This window comes from Podarcis vaucheri (genome assembly GCF_965113315.1).
Source record: "Podarcis vaucheri genome assembly, chromosome: 17".
NCBI classification, from domain to species: domain Eukaryota; kingdom Metazoa; phylum Chordata; class Lepidosauria; order Squamata; family Lacertidae; genus Podarcis; species Podarcis vaucheri.
The window spans coordinates 40009252-40026295 of record NC_138755.1 but is presented as its reverse complement, the minus strand read 5'-3'; the positions used below and the strand labels follow the sequence as shown (position 1 = coordinate 40026295).

The 17044-nt window shown below is 44.8% G+C and overlaps 1 protein-coding gene and 1 long non-coding RNA gene across 2 annotated transcripts in view; one reads left to right on the top strand and one right to left on the bottom strand.

Moving 5' to 3' along the window:
- Positions 1–10532, bottom strand: part of MAN1A2 (mannosidase alpha class 1A member 2) — a 35847-nt gene extending 25315 nt beyond the window's left edge. The window contains exons 1-2 of the mRNA XM_082206074.1: positions 10190–10532; positions 1147–1402 (exon numbers count right to left, since the gene is read on the bottom strand). Coding sequence (XP_082062200.1) covers positions 1147–1402; positions 10190–10512 — 579 coding nt within the window. The 5' untranslated portion in view covers positions 10513–10532. The remainder of the gene's footprint in view (positions 1–1146; positions 1403–10189) is intronic.
- Positions 5353–5851, top strand: LOC309522708. The gene is made up of 2 exons (XR_014215158.1): positions 5353–5748; positions 5790–5851. It is a non-coding gene; the product is annotated as an uncharacterized lncRNA (long non-coding RNA).
- Positions 10533–17044: the final 6512 nt, after the last annotated feature.

Below are 17044 nucleotides of genomic sequence, written 5' to 3'. Positions count from 1 at the left end.
ACTTGTGCTGGTATGCTTTCAAACTGCTAGGTTGGCAGGAGATGAGACAAAGCAATGGGAGCTCACCCCATCATGCAGATTTGAACTGCCAATCTATTGCAACCCTGCATCCCCTGCCAATAAACCAAACAGGTTAAGTAGAAGAAGCTAATCAACTTGCAAAGGCCAACACATTCATGAGAATCACTGCTGAAATGCATTTCTAAATATGGTTCCAACTTCTTTCTTTTATTACCTTTTTTCAAAACACATATTCCTAATTTGCCTCTCATTATTTCTCAGAGTAGCATAGCATTTTCTCTCTGACTCAAATTTGAACAAAGCAACATACTCACAAAATGAAATTGTATGCCTGGTATCCCTAATCACCAGCCAGCCAGCCACCTGCTTCTCAATGCTTCCTGCTGCCTCTGTGAGTCAAAGCAGCAGTGTCTCCATTGATCTGCATAAGGCAGAACACTGTATTCCTGAAGGCTTCCCCTCTGCCATTTTCGCAAGTCAATGGAGGAACTGCTCCATTGACTCAAATGGGGAGAAACAGTTGAGTGGTGTCTATCTGTCTTGATTCTGTGTTTTCACATAGGCAGACACACATGGGACACCGCCAATGTTTTGTGATTAGCCATACCCCCACAGAGGAAATTTAAGGTAGAAATTTCATTAGCATAGCTTAACACATTTTAATGCAACATTTAAAAAATATTGTCAGTAATATTCACTCTACCCCAGAAAGGGAGCTCCAGGGCAAGAGATTAGAGGAAAATGTCAGATTACAATAAAAGAAAAAGACACAAAAGATCTACATATAATAATTGTCTTACGTGCTTATTATGCCTCCAAAAAGCAACCGCCACCTCATCATGACACTTAAGATTTCCTCATGAGGTCCTGTTCCAGATTCTATCTCATGAGTTTCTTATTAGCCTCCTCCAGAGGCAGAAAATGTTCTATAGGGGTCAGAGTGATGAACTTCCTCCCAAAGCAGCCCAGAAAATAAGCCCAGATTATGAAGCAGAATATATTAAGCCAATTCCCACATGAAATTAACTTCTATGACTATCACAAACAGTATGGTTTCTATTCACAGAAATAATACTAGCATCACGAACTACAGCTAGGTAATGATAAGATGACGCAAGCCATTACCTCTTTAATTTTGTCCCTTTTTTCTCGGATGTCTGGATCCACTGGATCTCCACTGTTTATCCCTACAAGATTTGGTACCGGGACCAGTGGCAAGGGCTTGCTGCTTTTGTTCTTCAAACCCTTTGCTATTTTGTTCTTCTCAGTTTGAATTTCAGCCTGGATCTCATCCCGTGACTTCTGCAGTTTCTCTTTTGCTTCCTCCAAAGCTTTTTCATGATCTGCACGAATTTTATTTCTCAAGCGTTCCTCTTCTTCTCTAAATAAGCAAATAATAGTCATTAAGCTCTGTTTTTAGAGCTTAGGGCCAACCGTTAGAGCCAATCTGTTATACAACCATCATCTATTTCTTATTTCAACTGTAACCGAAGACGTTCTGCCAAATATATACAAATGATATATCTATTAGTATTAGAAGACCACTATATGTTGTAAGAAATGGTTGACAGAGCATTTCAGAAATTCTAATGATTAAATGGGACTTTTCACATATGCAAGAATTACATTTCATTTGCCATCACTTGCAGATTTCATTGAAAAACACTGTTACTGATGTGAGGCTACATGAAAGTGCTATCTATAGTAGGCTTTATCTGTTAAAGTGCATTCACACACCATGCATGTATCAACCAGCCCCAAAGAAAACTGAAGCTCTGATAAGGTTTAGAGCATGGGTCGCTAACATGGTTCCCGTAGGCACACACATGCTTGCAGTCTACAGGGTCCTCTCCCCCACTGAAGTTAAGCATACTATTTTTGTCAACAAAATAGGTGGCGTTGTGTGCTTGAGTGTGTGTTGTGTGTGTGTTGCTATGCCCACAACTGTTTCTCTGGTTTGCAAATGTGCTCCCAGCCAACCCCTAATTTGAATAGAGCAAATGAGGAGGCCCTAAATGGCAAGGCAACTAGCGCAGCAATCAACATTATCCCAAGAACGCTGCGTATGAAGTCCTTCGATTTACTTTTGTTGCAAACCAAATTATTAAAGGTATGGTTTTGAAAAGAGGTTTCCAACCTTGTTGAAAGGATTATGCAGCAAAACTCTCAGGCCCCAATTAAGACTTGGCCAAATATATATGCCTACCATTGACAGAAACACAATGTGGGTAAGCATATCTGGATGCAAATCTACTTCATGCCCTCAACTCTACATTCAAAGAAGGAAATCCATGTGCATCTAATTTAGAAAGCTGCAGCAATAATGAACAAATATCACCAGCAATTTACAGTTTTCACCTTATTACTGCAGGAAGTAATTACACAACAAGTTTTGGCACAAATAGGGTAATGCAACAGCAATCAAAAAGATAAGGAAGACCCACATCTGTGATCAGAAACTGGCACAGGCATTTCAGAGAACTGCACAATTCTATGCATGTCTACTCAGAAGTAAGCCCCACTATGTTCAATGGGACTTACTGCTAAGTAACCATGTTTAGGATTGCAGCCCAAGAGTCCCCTGATAAACCTGATTTAAAAAGGATTTAAAACTCATCAGAAGCTTGGCATGATGGATCTCTGCTTCCTGCTTATCCCAAAAGCTTTAGAACTACTCAATCCTATTGAAAAGGTCACAAAACATGTGCCGTGAAAATGAAAATATCACTCTTGACATATTACCATTATATTACTAGTTATTTTAAGTGCGAAAAAAGTCAAAATCATTTAAGATTCCGTCACTTCTGTTCATTTCAACAATGACAAATAAGTCTTCTCAACAGTAGATTAGCAGTTAACACCCCATTTGCAATGAATAGCAATAGGCATTAAACTTTGAAGGAATAGCAACACCTGTGACATTAAACTCCATGCCCTTGAGACTTGGATAACACTATGCCTAACTCCCACTGCAAACCAGAAACCTACTGTGAGTTTAACCCACTTTTTGAGAATCACAACAATACTATAACTCAACACAGTAGGCTGAAAGGGTGTGTGTGTGTGATCCTTTGGGGCTTGAAGGCCGCATTTAGGATTTGACAAGCCTTCCAGGGGTCACATGCTAGCCAGAGTCCAATTCACATGCACATACACACAGCACAGCAGGGGGGGGGGCACACAGGAACCTGCACTTATGTGTATATGCATACAAATACACATGCGCACACAGTAGAGGGGCAGGCTCAGGAGCAGACAGACATGCTCAGTCAGTAGCATTTCTACTCTGTAGGGCAGCGCTGCAGTAGAAGAATCTCCCTCTACCCCAGCATGTCGGGGGGGGGGGGAGAGGACAACTGTGTTGCTGTCTACAGTTGCAAGAGTGTAGGAGGGTCTCCTCCAGTTCCAGGAAAGGAGAAACAAAGCCTCTTTTTGGGAAAGGGTCATTTTTCCTCCTAGTGCAGCACCATTGTTAGAAGGTCTAAGAAAGCAGGTGGGAAATAGTTTCTTCCCAGTTCCTAAGGCAGGCACATCCAACAGGTAGATTGTGATCTACTGGTAGATCGTGGGGTGTTCCTGATAGATCTCTGGCCCCTCAGTGATGTACTCCCCCTGCCCAAAAAAAGCTCTACAACTTTGGCTTCCCCAAGAAAGCTCAAGGACTTTGCCTTTCCTAAAAATGCTCAGCAACTTTTGCTTTCTAGCAAAAAAAAATGGGCCATCAGATTAAGTTCCACTATCGGATTGGGGATTCAAGACCCTCAATTGTGTTTTATATAATCAACTTTTAATTATGTTCTGTGTATATTGCAATGCTCATTCAGTTCCATTCAGCAGTTCTCAACCTGTGGGTCCCCAGATGTTGTTGGACTACAACTCCCATCATCCCTGCGCTCTGGCCTTGCTGGCTAGGGGTGATGGAAGTTGTAGTTCAACAACATCTGGGGACCCACAGGTTGAGAAAGGCTGATCAGTTCCATTCATTCAGATATTCAGTTCCATTCATTCATTTGCTCCCTAAAAAAAAGCTCAACCACCTTGGCTCCCCCCAAAAAGCACAACTTTGATCCATCCAACGACAATGGGTAGATCACTGCCAGTTTTTTTACACCGTGAGTAGATCACAGTCTATTGGGAGCTGGACATCCCTGGTCTAAGACATTCCAACAATGGCACTGAAGAATAATTGGTTCAAACTATTGTTACTGCCAAACTACTCCCATTTTTAATGCGACAAGGTTACGTCTGCATTCCTACAGCAAAAGGGGTCCCTGGTTGTTCAACCTGAATGGCTGTGCAGAACCTGGAAAGACAGTGGCTAGAAAGGGAGTTGAGGGAAGAATTCTGAACTGGTTTCCCTCTGTCCATTGACTGGTTTCAAGTCATGCTACAACTCCAATCCTTGACAACTATATTTTTATAAACTTCCAGCGGTAACACTTTAATTCATATTAACATACAATCTTCTATTGTTTCAACTGTGTCATGGAATTTTCTGCTAGACTGATCTGAAGCATTACAATAGGACATTAATAAAGAGGAACTTTAGAAGTTCTGAATGTTGAATACTTTAATCCTGCTTTCATTCAGAGGGTAAAGCAAAACAAAAAACAAACAAACAAAAAATCCCAAGTGGAAATATGAACTCCTCTTTAAATAAGAGTGCAGGTCAATAGTCTTCCTTGTCCATTTATGAATGCTAGCTCATGAGATGAGTCTAGTAGTGGGGTACTTACTCCACAATAAATTGCAGAAGTTGTGAACACCCCAGTTCAGCCACAATATAGTATCTCACATTTATTAAGCTAAAATAAATGCAAACCTTGCACCCAGACACCCTGCTCTTGTTGAACCCTTTCCCGCTCCTTCTCCATGCACAACCAAAGACTGCCTAAGTAAATCAATTAACCAGTTTCCCAACATGCCTGAAACTGGGAAACACCAACTTCCAATTATTTCAGTTCCTGGTTTGTTCCAAAGGTGATAAAAGGCTTTGACAAATCCACTCATCAGGGTAGTTATAGCTAAATGCTTCCTGTTTTGGAGAATGTATGAGGTAGTTGCAAGATAATGCAGGCAACTCATTGTGGGTGTCAGCAGTCGTGCATAAGCCCATTCTGCCCCCGCCCCTTTCCGGGGCAGAAACCAGCGTACGTGTCAGTGGTTGTGTGTCAATCAGACATGTGCAAAATGATTGCTGCCTGTAACTAGGTTCAGGAAAGCATTTTGGTTTTACTACTGTGCATTTTACCTATGTTAATTAATCAAAGCAAGTAGGGATTCCATTTTAAAATTGATTTCCAATTTAAAATCTAAAACTGCTGCTTGCCTTCTATCACTGTGCCATTGAGAGCGTGCTCACTTATGGCTTATGTGTGTGGTACGGAAGCTGTACTACCCGGGACAGGTTGGGGTTGTGCAGAGTTGTTAAGGCAGCAGAGAGCATTGTTGGCTGCCCACTCTCCACCTTAGAGCAGATTTATGCCACAAGGTGCCATAGGAAGGCACTGGACATAGTAAAAGATCCATCGCATCCTGGTCACTGTCTCTTCGAGCTCCTGCCGTCAGGACGGAGATACAGGACGATGAAGACAAGAACGAGCCGTCTTAAGAACAGCTTCTTCTCCAGAGCGATCTCGGCCCTGAATGGGAAGCCTGGACTTTGAAAGTCATCTAATCTTCCTTGCTGTATTATACTGTATTGTTTTAATTAGTGTTTTTATAGTTGTTTTGATTTTGTGTGGAGTGCCCTACCTGGGTGGATGGAGCAGCCAAGTAATTTCGTTGTCCCCGAGAGGGGGCAATGACAATAAAGATATTATTATTATTATTATTATTATTATTATTATTATTATTAATAAAAACAATGCTGGGGGCTGGAAGATGGAGCTTGATTTTTTCTTTCAGACAGTAACATTTTTGCAGTCAGAGTTTTTACTTGAATGAACTGCAAGGGGATAAATACTAAAAATAAAACAGAGTAAGAGTAAGGAAAAGAAGCAAACAGAAACTGGATACTACTCTTTTCTTCTTAGATAGGGTTGCTACTTCAGACTAGCCATTTAGATATTTGTAAAATTATTTTTCTTGCTCAGAACTAAGGATTGCATTTGAACTGGCTGAAGATAAGCCTTGGTTTAAAAAAATGGTTAACATTTTTACAGATTGAACTTATGCAAAAGCATAGGTTTAGAATCAAGCACCATGGAGTTCAGTGGGACTTAGACTACAATTATACATAACTTACCAGAGTATTAGAGTGGGGTAAAAACAGTACAAATAAATTATCTTAACAAACTCAGAGTACAGAGTTTGTCAAACTTTGGATTTTCTCACCTGGCATTAAGAGAAAAGTGGTATCTTCTTGTGATAGCATTATTATCTATTTTTATGCAGTTGAAAGAGGAAAGAAATTGACCCTAAATCAGGGTTGGCTAACCTAGGGCTCTACAGATGCGGCTATCGACTACAACTCCCATCATTCCTCACCACTAGCCATGTTGTCTGGGACTGATGGGAGTTGGAGCCTAAAGCTTATTTAATTCTGGTTTAAAACTAACCAAGCCCACTGTAGCTTTTCAATATCCTATGGGCAGAGAATGTGAGTGATCCAGATTGGAAAAAACTGAAAAGCAGGTGTTAGCCTATGAAAACTCATGCCGCAAACATCTTTAATCTTTAAGATGCCCCAACTCTCTGATAATTCTTCCTTCATTTTTGTTATAAAATTTCTTAGAAAATCAAAATAAGCATCTTATTGGCAAAATGCCATGTTGCCTCTACATTTTATAGTCCTATTAGAAACAGTTATATAAATATTGTTTTGTACAAGTTCAAATAGTATATATATATTTGTGTGATGGAGAAGATAAGTCTTAAATTTTTGAAAGGGAGAGAAAAACCTGTCAATAGGTTCAAACAAAAAAAATGTTTTCAACCTACACAGAGTGTTATGTAATGTCATCAGTTAGTATATTTGTTGACAGTAGTATATGCTTCATAGCTGGCTAATGAAAACAAAAACTTGGCTACCAAGCCGTTTGATAACCCCAATTTCCAAGTTCAGGAGCAGGAATGAACCCAGGAATTATTCGGTTGTGGTGCATGAAGAAGGGAAGAATGAAAGAACAGCATGAGACACAAGTCAATATGTGTCAAGTTCAAATCAATCCAGTGTGTTTTCTTTAAAAAATGCAGCCAAGGAAAGAGCAAAGTGTAAAACCCAACATACAAAATTCTATGGCTATAACCTCAATGGTTTTCTGAAAAGAGCAAATATCATTTCCCAACATTTTTTTCTACACAGAAAACTGCACCACATCACAGGCTCCATCTGTCTGTTCTGGCCTTTGGAGACTAGGAATTGACTGTGAGTTCAGCTGGTGGGGGGGGGGTAGTGTTAAGTTATAATGTTGATGAATTTGGTTTTTATTTTTTGCTGTAAGCTGCAGCAAGGTAAAAGTGGGGTAAAATTATTTAAAATAACTGAAGATGCTGCCAGTAGTTTTTCTAATTATGTTTGCTACTACCTTAATGTTATCCTTCAGTAGTAAAATGATTTCATTCTATACCTTTGCTTCTTGTATTCCATACTGAATTCACCTAGACTTACTTCTGAATACACATCATTAGGCTTGCCCCATAAAGCCATAAAATAAGGTTAAAAAATAGTAATTTTATTACTGAACTCCCAGTGTAATTCATTTTTTTCCTCCCAGCGCAGACTCTTTGTACTGTACTTTGTTCTTTTGGTGCACCCCCTCTTTTATCCTGTTCCATACAAAATGGGTACTGAAAAGGCACTCCTTTAATTAATCTTTTCTGTTCCATTTGCTAAGAGCATTGTATAAAATGACACACCAACTCTACTCATAGCTGGGTATGAGTGCATATGGAGGATATTCTAAAGGTTTATATAATGCCAGGGTTTGTGGCACAGGTTCCTGCTGTGAGGACTTATATATACTCTTTTCTCCCAAGTTGTTACATAGCTCTTCAGGTTATCAGACACAATAAAGATGTAACAATGTTTTTCAGTCTGTGGAAGTTCCTGCTGTGCCTACATCTAATAAGGGTAGGCGGTAGATCAGTCACCAGCCCCACCTAAAACAAGGGTGAGGAATCCAGGGTCCATAGGAGGCCCTCCAGACCCTCTATCTGGCCCCCCAGAACATTCCCTAGGCCACACCCCTCACTGACCTGTCTTTGTACCCTCTGAGTGTTTTTGCCTAGCTGGAATGTGTCCTTATATTCTGATACAGTGGTACCTCGGGTTAAGTACTTAATTCGTTCCGGGGGTCCATTCTTAACCTGAAACTGTTCTTAACCTGAAGCACCGCTTTAGCTAATGGGGCCTCCTGCTGCCACCGCACCGCCGGAGCACGATTTTTGTTCTCATCCTGAAGCAAAGTCCTTAACCCGAGGTACTATTTCTGGGTTAGCGGAGTCTGTAACCTGAAGCGTATGTAACGCGAGGTAGCACCGCAATGCCTTTTGGTTCCCTAGTGGAGGACAGAGAAGGGCATACAAGTGCATGCAGAAAATAGCCCACTTTTGCCTCTGGTCTTACCCATCACTGGCATGTGGTCCCCTGAAGGTTGCCAAGAAATGAATGCAGCTGAAAGAGGTTCCCAGCCTCTGATCTAAAGTATTCACTCATTCCACTCCTAACAGCTCCAAAGACTTGCCCCAGAAGGAATGGCCATTTAACTTCCCACTGCCCCACCTCAAAATGGTAGGAGACCGATACACAACTGGCTTTCATTAGTCCAGGGTTGCTTTCCATGGGGACAGCCACTCCTAGCAGGGACGGGGAGGGAAAAAGCAAACAAGAGCCAGTGGGAAGCAGCAGTTAAGAGTACTGACAGACCAGGGTTCGAATCCCTCGCTTGGTCATGAAGCTCTCACTGGGTGACCCTGGGCCAGTCACTGCCTCTCAGCCTAACACCCCTCACAGGGTCGTTGCAGGGATTAAATGGGTAGTGGGAGGAGAAATGTGCATACCACCTTGAGCTCCTTGAAGGAAAGGCAGGATTTAAATACAGTAAGTAAGGTGCACTGGCGAATCAGGTCTTGACAACTCCTCTTTCTGGACACCTGTGATGTGAACGTAACCTGACAGCACACAGTGATTCTTCACCAAGGCAGCACACCACATTAAGCCAGGCCTGAAACCTATTCCTGTGTACAACACTCCACCTCTTGTTGTCAGCATCTGTCTGTTTTAGAGACACAATGGAGTGCACCTCCAAGGCTGAAGTCAAATTGCTGCATTAGCACTGACATGTCCTCCCCAGGCTGCAAGCCTAGGCGGTGTGTATGGAGGTCCTGAGCTGTCCAGAGAACAAGACCTCCCTCTCAGCCTCGCTGATATGGTCCAAAGGAAAGTAGAGCAATACGCTAGGCACCAGGAGTTGCTGGAAGAAGGCATACAGAGTGCCACCCAACAGTCTTAGGGTTGCCACTCCAGATTTGTGAAGGGCTTACTCCATAGCCTTTTCTTCTCCCAAAAAGTATCCCACAAGGCAACAGACGTTTAGGATCAGTGTTTTCCTTCTCCTTGATGGGATACCTTCCCAGGTTGACAAGCCCCATCTGCCCTCATTCCTCTCTATATAGCCCACCATGAACAAACCACCTTGACCACTGGACCCACTATTGGTATTGTCTGCGCAATCCACCAGAGCTTGGCTTTGCATGCAGGGGAAGCCCCTAAATCACTGGGTTTGAGACCCGTGGACTACCCAACCCCATCCCACCAATAAGAATACAGTGGTACCTCGGGTTAAGTACTTAATTCGTTCCGGAGGTCCGTTCTTAACCTGAAACTGTTCTTAACCTGAAGCACCACTTTAGCTAATGGGGTCTCCTGCTGCTGCCGTGCTGCTGGAGCACGATTTCTGTTCTCATCCTGAAGCAAAGTCCTTAACCCGAGCTAATATTTCTGGGTTAGCGGAGTCTGTAACCTGAAGAATATGTAACCCAAGGTACCACTGTACTGGTATTGTCTGTGCAATCCACCAGAGCTTGGCTTTGCATGCAGGGGAAGCCCCTAAATCACTGAGTTTGAGACCCGTGGACTACCCAACCCCATTCCACCAATAATAATAATAATAATAATAATAATAATAATAATAATGGCAGCAGCAGCATTGGCCTGAGGGCCTACCTGTGCCTGTGCTGGTCGCGGCCCTGCCCGTGGACCAGGTACCCTCCCGCGGCGTTCTTGCCCCCCTGGCCGGCGTCCACGTGGGGGATGAGCACGTCCTCCAGGCCCAGGTCGAAGCGCTTGTGCTTGGAGGAGTCGGGCAGGAAGAAGAAGGCCCCGAAGCAGAGCGTGATGAAGGCACTGAGGATCAGCAAGAGGATGAACTTCTCCGAGAGCCTCAAGGTGGCCCGGTGGTGAGGGAACGACGACGACGACGACGACGGGCCCAGGTTGCGAGGCGGGATGCGGCGGCCCGAGAGCGGCAGCAGCGCCGGCGTCGTCATCGCGAAGGCGGCGGCGGCGGCGGCGAGGGCGAGACGAGGCGGGTGGCGGCGGTTAAATCTCCGGTCGGCGGGGCAGCTAGCAGGCCTCCTCCTCCTCCTCCTCCGCCTGCTCCTCCTCCCTCAGGAGGGCCGGCGCGCCGCTCCGCGCAGGGAAGCCGTCCCGGCAGCGGCTCCCTCCCCGCAGGGAGGCCCCCGCGCCCCGGCGGCCTGAGGCGGAGCGGCCGCGCTCATCCCGAGGCGGCTCCCGGGGGCGGCGGGGTCCGGAGCGCCAAGCCTGAGGGGGATTCACCGCATGCCGGGCCTCCTCCGCGCCGCCCGCCTTCCCCTCAGAACCGGCCTCCCTTCCCTCAGAACCGCTCGGCGGAGCCTCGGAGGGGCCGGGCCGTGTGGCGCCACTCGCTCCCCGGCCGCCTCCTCCTCGCCTTCCTTCCCACAAACGTCTCTCGAGGAACCGACTCCGGAATCCTGAGGCAGGGAGAGAGAGAGAGAGAAGCAGGCCCCCCTCGCGCGCATGCGCGGGTCTCCGCGAGTGGAAGAGGACGCCCTCCGCTTCCCTCTCGTTGTCTGTTTCCTAGAGCTGGTTAAGGGTAGAGAAGGGCTGGCAGCGGCAACGGAAGTTATTCCGGGTCTCTTTTATTTATTTTCCTTCCTTCCTTCCTTCCTTCCTTCCTTCCTTCCTTCCTTCCTTCCTTCCTTTCTTTCTTTCTTTCCCCAATTTTTTTCATTGGTTTTCGCAACATTATAAACAAACAAACATAAACCATAGCCTTATTGAAAATCACACTTGTAGTTAAGTGACTCCCTCGCTTCCCCTTGGTTGAATTTCATTGTATGTCCTTTTAACGGTTTTCCAAATCACAGTTCTTATAAAATTTAACTTAAACATTAACATCCTTAGATCTTCACATTATGAAATTAAACATATTAATTCATCACTTAACGTAAATAAAATCCCAAGCCAATTAAGTATCTGCAAGCTGTTTTCAGTTATTTTATTTTAACAACATATTTAACTAAGTAATCATTAAATTTAATCCAATCCTCCTGGTACTACTTGTAACATCTTCCGGTTAAGTCGGCTAGCTCCGAAAAAATTCCATCATCTTCATCTGCCATTCTTCTATCATTGGTAATTCTTGGGTTTTCCACTTTTTAGCTAACAAATACAAGGAGCAGTTGTGGCATACAAAAATAATTTAATATCTTTCTTGGGCATCTTTTATTTATTTTTCAAAGCGCTCTAGAAAAAAGGGCCGCCTCCCATAGACTCTTAAGAACTGGAAGGGACCGTCCGAGCTGGGTCATCTAGTCCAACCCCCTGAAATGCAGGAATCTTTCACCCCACCTGAGGCTTGAACCCACCACCCTGAGATTAGGTCTCTGATGCTGTGCCAACTAAACTATCAGTGATTGGGATTTATACACCTTGCACCCTTGGCAAAAAGCTGTTTAGGCGCAAGGAGAGCACATGGGTGTGTGGCTGGGCGGGCTGCCAACTACTCCGGGCCTTAGGTTGCCTACCCCTGATCTAAAGGGTTAATCATAGAATCGTAGAGTTGGAAGAGACCACCAGGGCCATCGAGTCCAACCCCCTGCCAAGCAGGAAACACCATCAGAGCACTCCTGACATATGGTTGTCAAGCCTCTGCTTAAAGACCTCCAAAGTAGGAGACTCCACCACACTCCTTGGCAGCAAATTCCACTGTCGAACAGCTCTTACTGTCAGGAAGTTCTTCCTAATGTTTAGGTGGAATCTTCTTTCTTGTAGTTTGGATCCATTGCTCCGTGTCCGCTTCTCTGGAGCAGCAGAAAACAACCTTTCTCCCTCCTCTATGTGACATCCTTTTATATATTTGAACATGGCTATCATATCACCCCTTAACCTCCTCTTCTCCAGGCTAAACATGCCCAGCTCCCTTAGCCGTTCCTCATAAGGCATCGTTTCCAGGCCTTTGACCATTTTGGTTGCCCTCCTCTGGACACGTTCCAGTTTGTCAGTGTCCTTCTTGAACTGTGGTGCCCAGAACTGGACACAGTACTCCAGGTGAAGTCTGACCAGAGCAGAATACAGTGGCACTATTACTTCCCTTTCAAATAGAAGGTGAAGCAAGCTTGTTTTCTCTTGCTCTGGAGGACAGGACCCAAACCAGTAGATTTGAGTTGCTAGAAAGGAGATGCTGACTAAACATCAGGAATAACTTTCTCACAGTAAGAGCTATTCAGCTCCCATGGGAAGTGGTGACCTGTCCTTCATTGGATGACCACCTGCCATGGATACTCTAGCTGAGGGTCATGGATGGCAGGGAGTTGGACTAATGACCCTCGTGGTCCCTTCCAACTCTACAGTTCTATGATTCTATATGTGATTCTGCCCAGCTCTAAACAAAGCATAGCAGCAAAGAAATTGCTTCCTTGGCTTATTTGTTACTGGGGTCTTAGTTTCTGAGATTTTTGTTTTACTGTTTTAGATTTCAGCTTAATAAACGAGCAAGCACACACACACTCCGTCCACATATTGCATTGGGGAGAGGCACCTGTGGCTGAGATAATGGCTATGTGTACCAGTGGGGCGCGGGTGGCACTGTGGGTTAAAGCACAGAGCCTAGGACTTGCCGATCAGAAGGACGGCGGTTCGAATCCCCGCGACGGGGTGAGCTCCCATTGCTCGGTCCCTGCTCCTGCCAACCTAGCAGTTCAAAAGCACGTCAAAGTGCAAGTAGATAAATAGGTACCGCTCCGGCAGGAAGGTAAACGGCATTTCCGTGCGCTGCTCTGGTTTGCCAGAAGCGGCTTAGTCATGCTGGCCACATGACCCGGAAGCTGTCTGCAGACAAACGCCGGCTCCCTTGGCCAGTAAAGGGAGATGAGCGCCGCAACCCCAGAGTCGGTCACGACTAGACCTAATGGTCAGGGGTCACTTTACCTTTATACCAGTGTTTTACCGTCTCACTATAGGTTTTCTGTGTGTGCTATCACAGATGACCTTTATTATCTTCTCCACAGTATCTGGTAAGGTAGATACTGACAGTTAATTGCCAGTTTAGAACTGTCAGCTACATATTATTAAATATACAAGAGCACAGATAAACAGTGCAGGAAATAATTCAAGTATTGATAGTTTCTTAAAAAAAGATTTTTCAGTGACTACATTAACAAATAATATCACCATAGTGCAGGCTGGGAGGGATAAATTCCTGAAAGAGCAGTCTTTTGACTCTTAACTGCATGTTTAGCGATTTCCTCTATACATATTCTCAAGTCTATAGTTTCTAGACACCTGCACTTCCTGTTGTCTACACCATAGATTTGTAATTACAGACTGAGAAGTAGGAATGATTTCCAGTTTCAATACAATTCCCCCCCCCCCCAACTTCAGGGAAGTGAAAGCCGACTATGGAAATCAAGGGAGAAAGTCAGGATTTTAGTGAATGTGTAACTTGATAGCAACCTATCTTTCCAGCAGTTCAGTGTACTGTACCAGGAAAAACAGAACTCTTTCGTCTGAGTTTTTTGTTTTTGCATTTTACAGTTCTGTAACAGGGTTGCATGCAAGTCAACGAAGCACAAGGCTTCTCCATTCAATTGAGTGTTAGGAATGTTTTGTTTGGGGTAATAAATGCAAACCCCAATTCAGACCCCACTCTGATCGACAGTGCTAACACTGGACTATATAGTACGGATGGTTGTATACTCCTTTCTTTCAACTTCAGCCTGAATCACGGTTTGCAATGAGGGTTGCACTGCACTGTTCTATACCAGCCTTAGCCTAGCCCCACATCTGCAATATGCATTATGGGCTACATTGTGGGACTGTTGTAATGAGCTGTACTGGCGTTGCAATTTGCAGTCTATTTTTTTAAATATTTGAAAAACACCCCCCTCCACATTTCCTGAGCTAGAAAAGTCAGGAATGCCCCTTTTCCCTTGTTCGTTGGGTGGGGGAGTCAATGTGGAGGAACATACTGGTACAGTAAAATCTAGCATTTCTCCATTCATGCAGCTCTCACTTCTACACCAGGGGGAATTTTAAAATGGCTTTTCACATGTAAACCAAGAAATTACCTATGTGGATAATGGGGTTCTCTCTCCCCCCATCTCTGTGCTCTGCAAAGTACCGTATTTTTCGCTCTATAACACGCACCAGACCATAACACGCACGTAGTTTTTAGAGGAGGAAAACAAGAAAAAAAATATTCTAAACAAAATAGTGGATATATGATTTTTGTGGTTCGTGCTGTGACCACAGACATGTGATCTGACAGTGAGTTTGGAGTAGCCCAATGCAAAAATCCTGAGGATCCATGTGGATCCATGCTTTGTAACTATGGAGGAGGGAAGGAAGGGGAACCATGGATCCTCTGCTCACAACTGCAGCAGATCCCCCCCGCCACCCGCAGGCATTCGCTCCATAACACGCACAGACATTTCCCCTTACTTTCTAGGAGGAAAAAAGTGAGTGTTATGGTGCAAAAAATACGGTAACTCAAAACCAGAGGTTCAGAATCATACATTATATGAACTTCCTGTTTCCATATACTTTTTTTTTCCTTCCAAGAGGCCAAAGTGAAAGCAGACTACAGTCATACCTCGGGTTACAGACGCTTCAGGTTGAGTTTTTTTGGGTTACGGACCCGCCAAAACCCAAAAGTACTGGAATGGGTTACCTCCGGGTTTCGGCAGCCACGGATGCGCAGAAGCACTAAATCATGCTTCGCGCATGCGCAGAAGCGCCAAATTGCAACCCTCGCGTGCAACCCACAAATGTAGCACTTTGTTGCTGTGTATTGGGGGAGGTGTATAGTGGGGTGTTAGGGGGTGGGTAGTACCTTTGGTGGGGGGCACGTTGAACTCCTTTTGGGGTAGTTTGTCCACCTTTGGTCCCAACCCTGCACTCAACTTTCACCTGTGGCTCCTAGAAGCTGTCAGCAGGTCACAGTGGCCCCACCGCTGGAACAGCTTCGACTGGTCAGCTAAACCAGGTAAGGGTAGCTGGTGAGTCTCAAACCCTCAGTGAGTTAGAGACTACCCCTGTGTGAGAAGACAGACTCTGACAGATTCAGTGGATGAGACCAATAGTGGGTTCCAATGGTCAAGAAGGAGATTTCTGCACATGCTCTGGAGGGGAGTGAGGGGCAGATAAGGCTCATCAACCTGGGGAGGTAGTCCATCTAGGAAAAGGAAAGCTCTGACCCTAAACCTCTGATACTTTGAGGGATATCTTAGGAAGAAGGCAAGGCTAAGCAGTAAGCTCTCCACAAATCCAGAGTCCCTAAAAAGGCTGGATGGTGCCTTGTATGCCTCCCTCCAGCAACTCCTGCAGCCAAGTTGTTGCTAAATGTATGCCTCTGCTTTCCTTTGGACATCAGCAATGCTGAGACATCACCTTGCCAACAAAGGTCCGTATAGTTAAAGCTATGGTTTTCCCAGTAGTGATGCATGGTAGTGAGAGCTGGACCATAAAGAAGGCTGATCGCCGAAGAATGGATGCTTTTGAATTCGGGTGCTGGAGGAGACTCTTGAGAGGCCCATGGACTGCAAGAAGTTCAAACCTCTCCATTCGGAAGGAAATCAGCCCTGAGTTCTCACTGGAAGGACAGATCCTGAAGCTGAGGCTCCAAGACTTTGGCCACCTCATGAGAAGACTCCCTGGAAAAGACCCTGATGCTGGGAAAGATGGAGGGCACAAGGAGAAGGGGACAACAGAGGACGAGATGGTTGGACAGTGTCCTTGAAGCTACCAGCATGAGTTTGACCAAACTGCAGGAGGCAGTGGAAGACAGAAGTGCCTGGCGTGATCTGGTCCAGGGGGTCACGAAGAGTTGGACATGGCTAAATGACTAAACAACAACAACAACAAGGCTGGGGGGGGGCTTGTCCTCTGGGCAACCCAGGACTGCCCAGGTTTGTGCCCAAGTGAAGTCACTTCGGTGCTGCTAACACAGTGACTTTAGTTCAACCCCTGAGGCACACTCTACTGTCTCTTGAAACAGACAGATGAGGGAGGTTTCTGAAGTTTGGGAAAGGGAAGTATTTCCCCCTTCCCCCCTGATTCTTTTTAATATAATGGCCCACAACCCCCTCTGCCTCTGGCCCCCTCTTCTAGGTTATTATATGCTACTAAGGCTTCATGCTGGCTAGTCACCTCCTCCTCTTTTTGCCCCCCCCCACAAGCACAACCCTCAGTATTTCATGGCTTTGGGAAGCCAAAAAGCATGTCTCAATCCTTGTTAGTTTCTTTTAATGTCGAACTTAATATACTTATACTCCCTGGGGCACAAGAAGCAACTCCCTCATTTTGGGGTAGGCAAGTTTTGTTGTGAAATCAGTAATGACTGTGACTGGGAACGGTTATGGACCACAGGTATGAAATTTACGGCATGTAATGCCTTAAGAGAAAATTTAATGAAAATGATTTATAGGTGGTACATGACACCAGTTAAGCTTGGAAAAATCTACCATTTGCCCGATAATAAATGTTGGAAATGTAATGAGACTGAAGGTACATTTTTTCACTTTTGGTGGACGTGCCCAA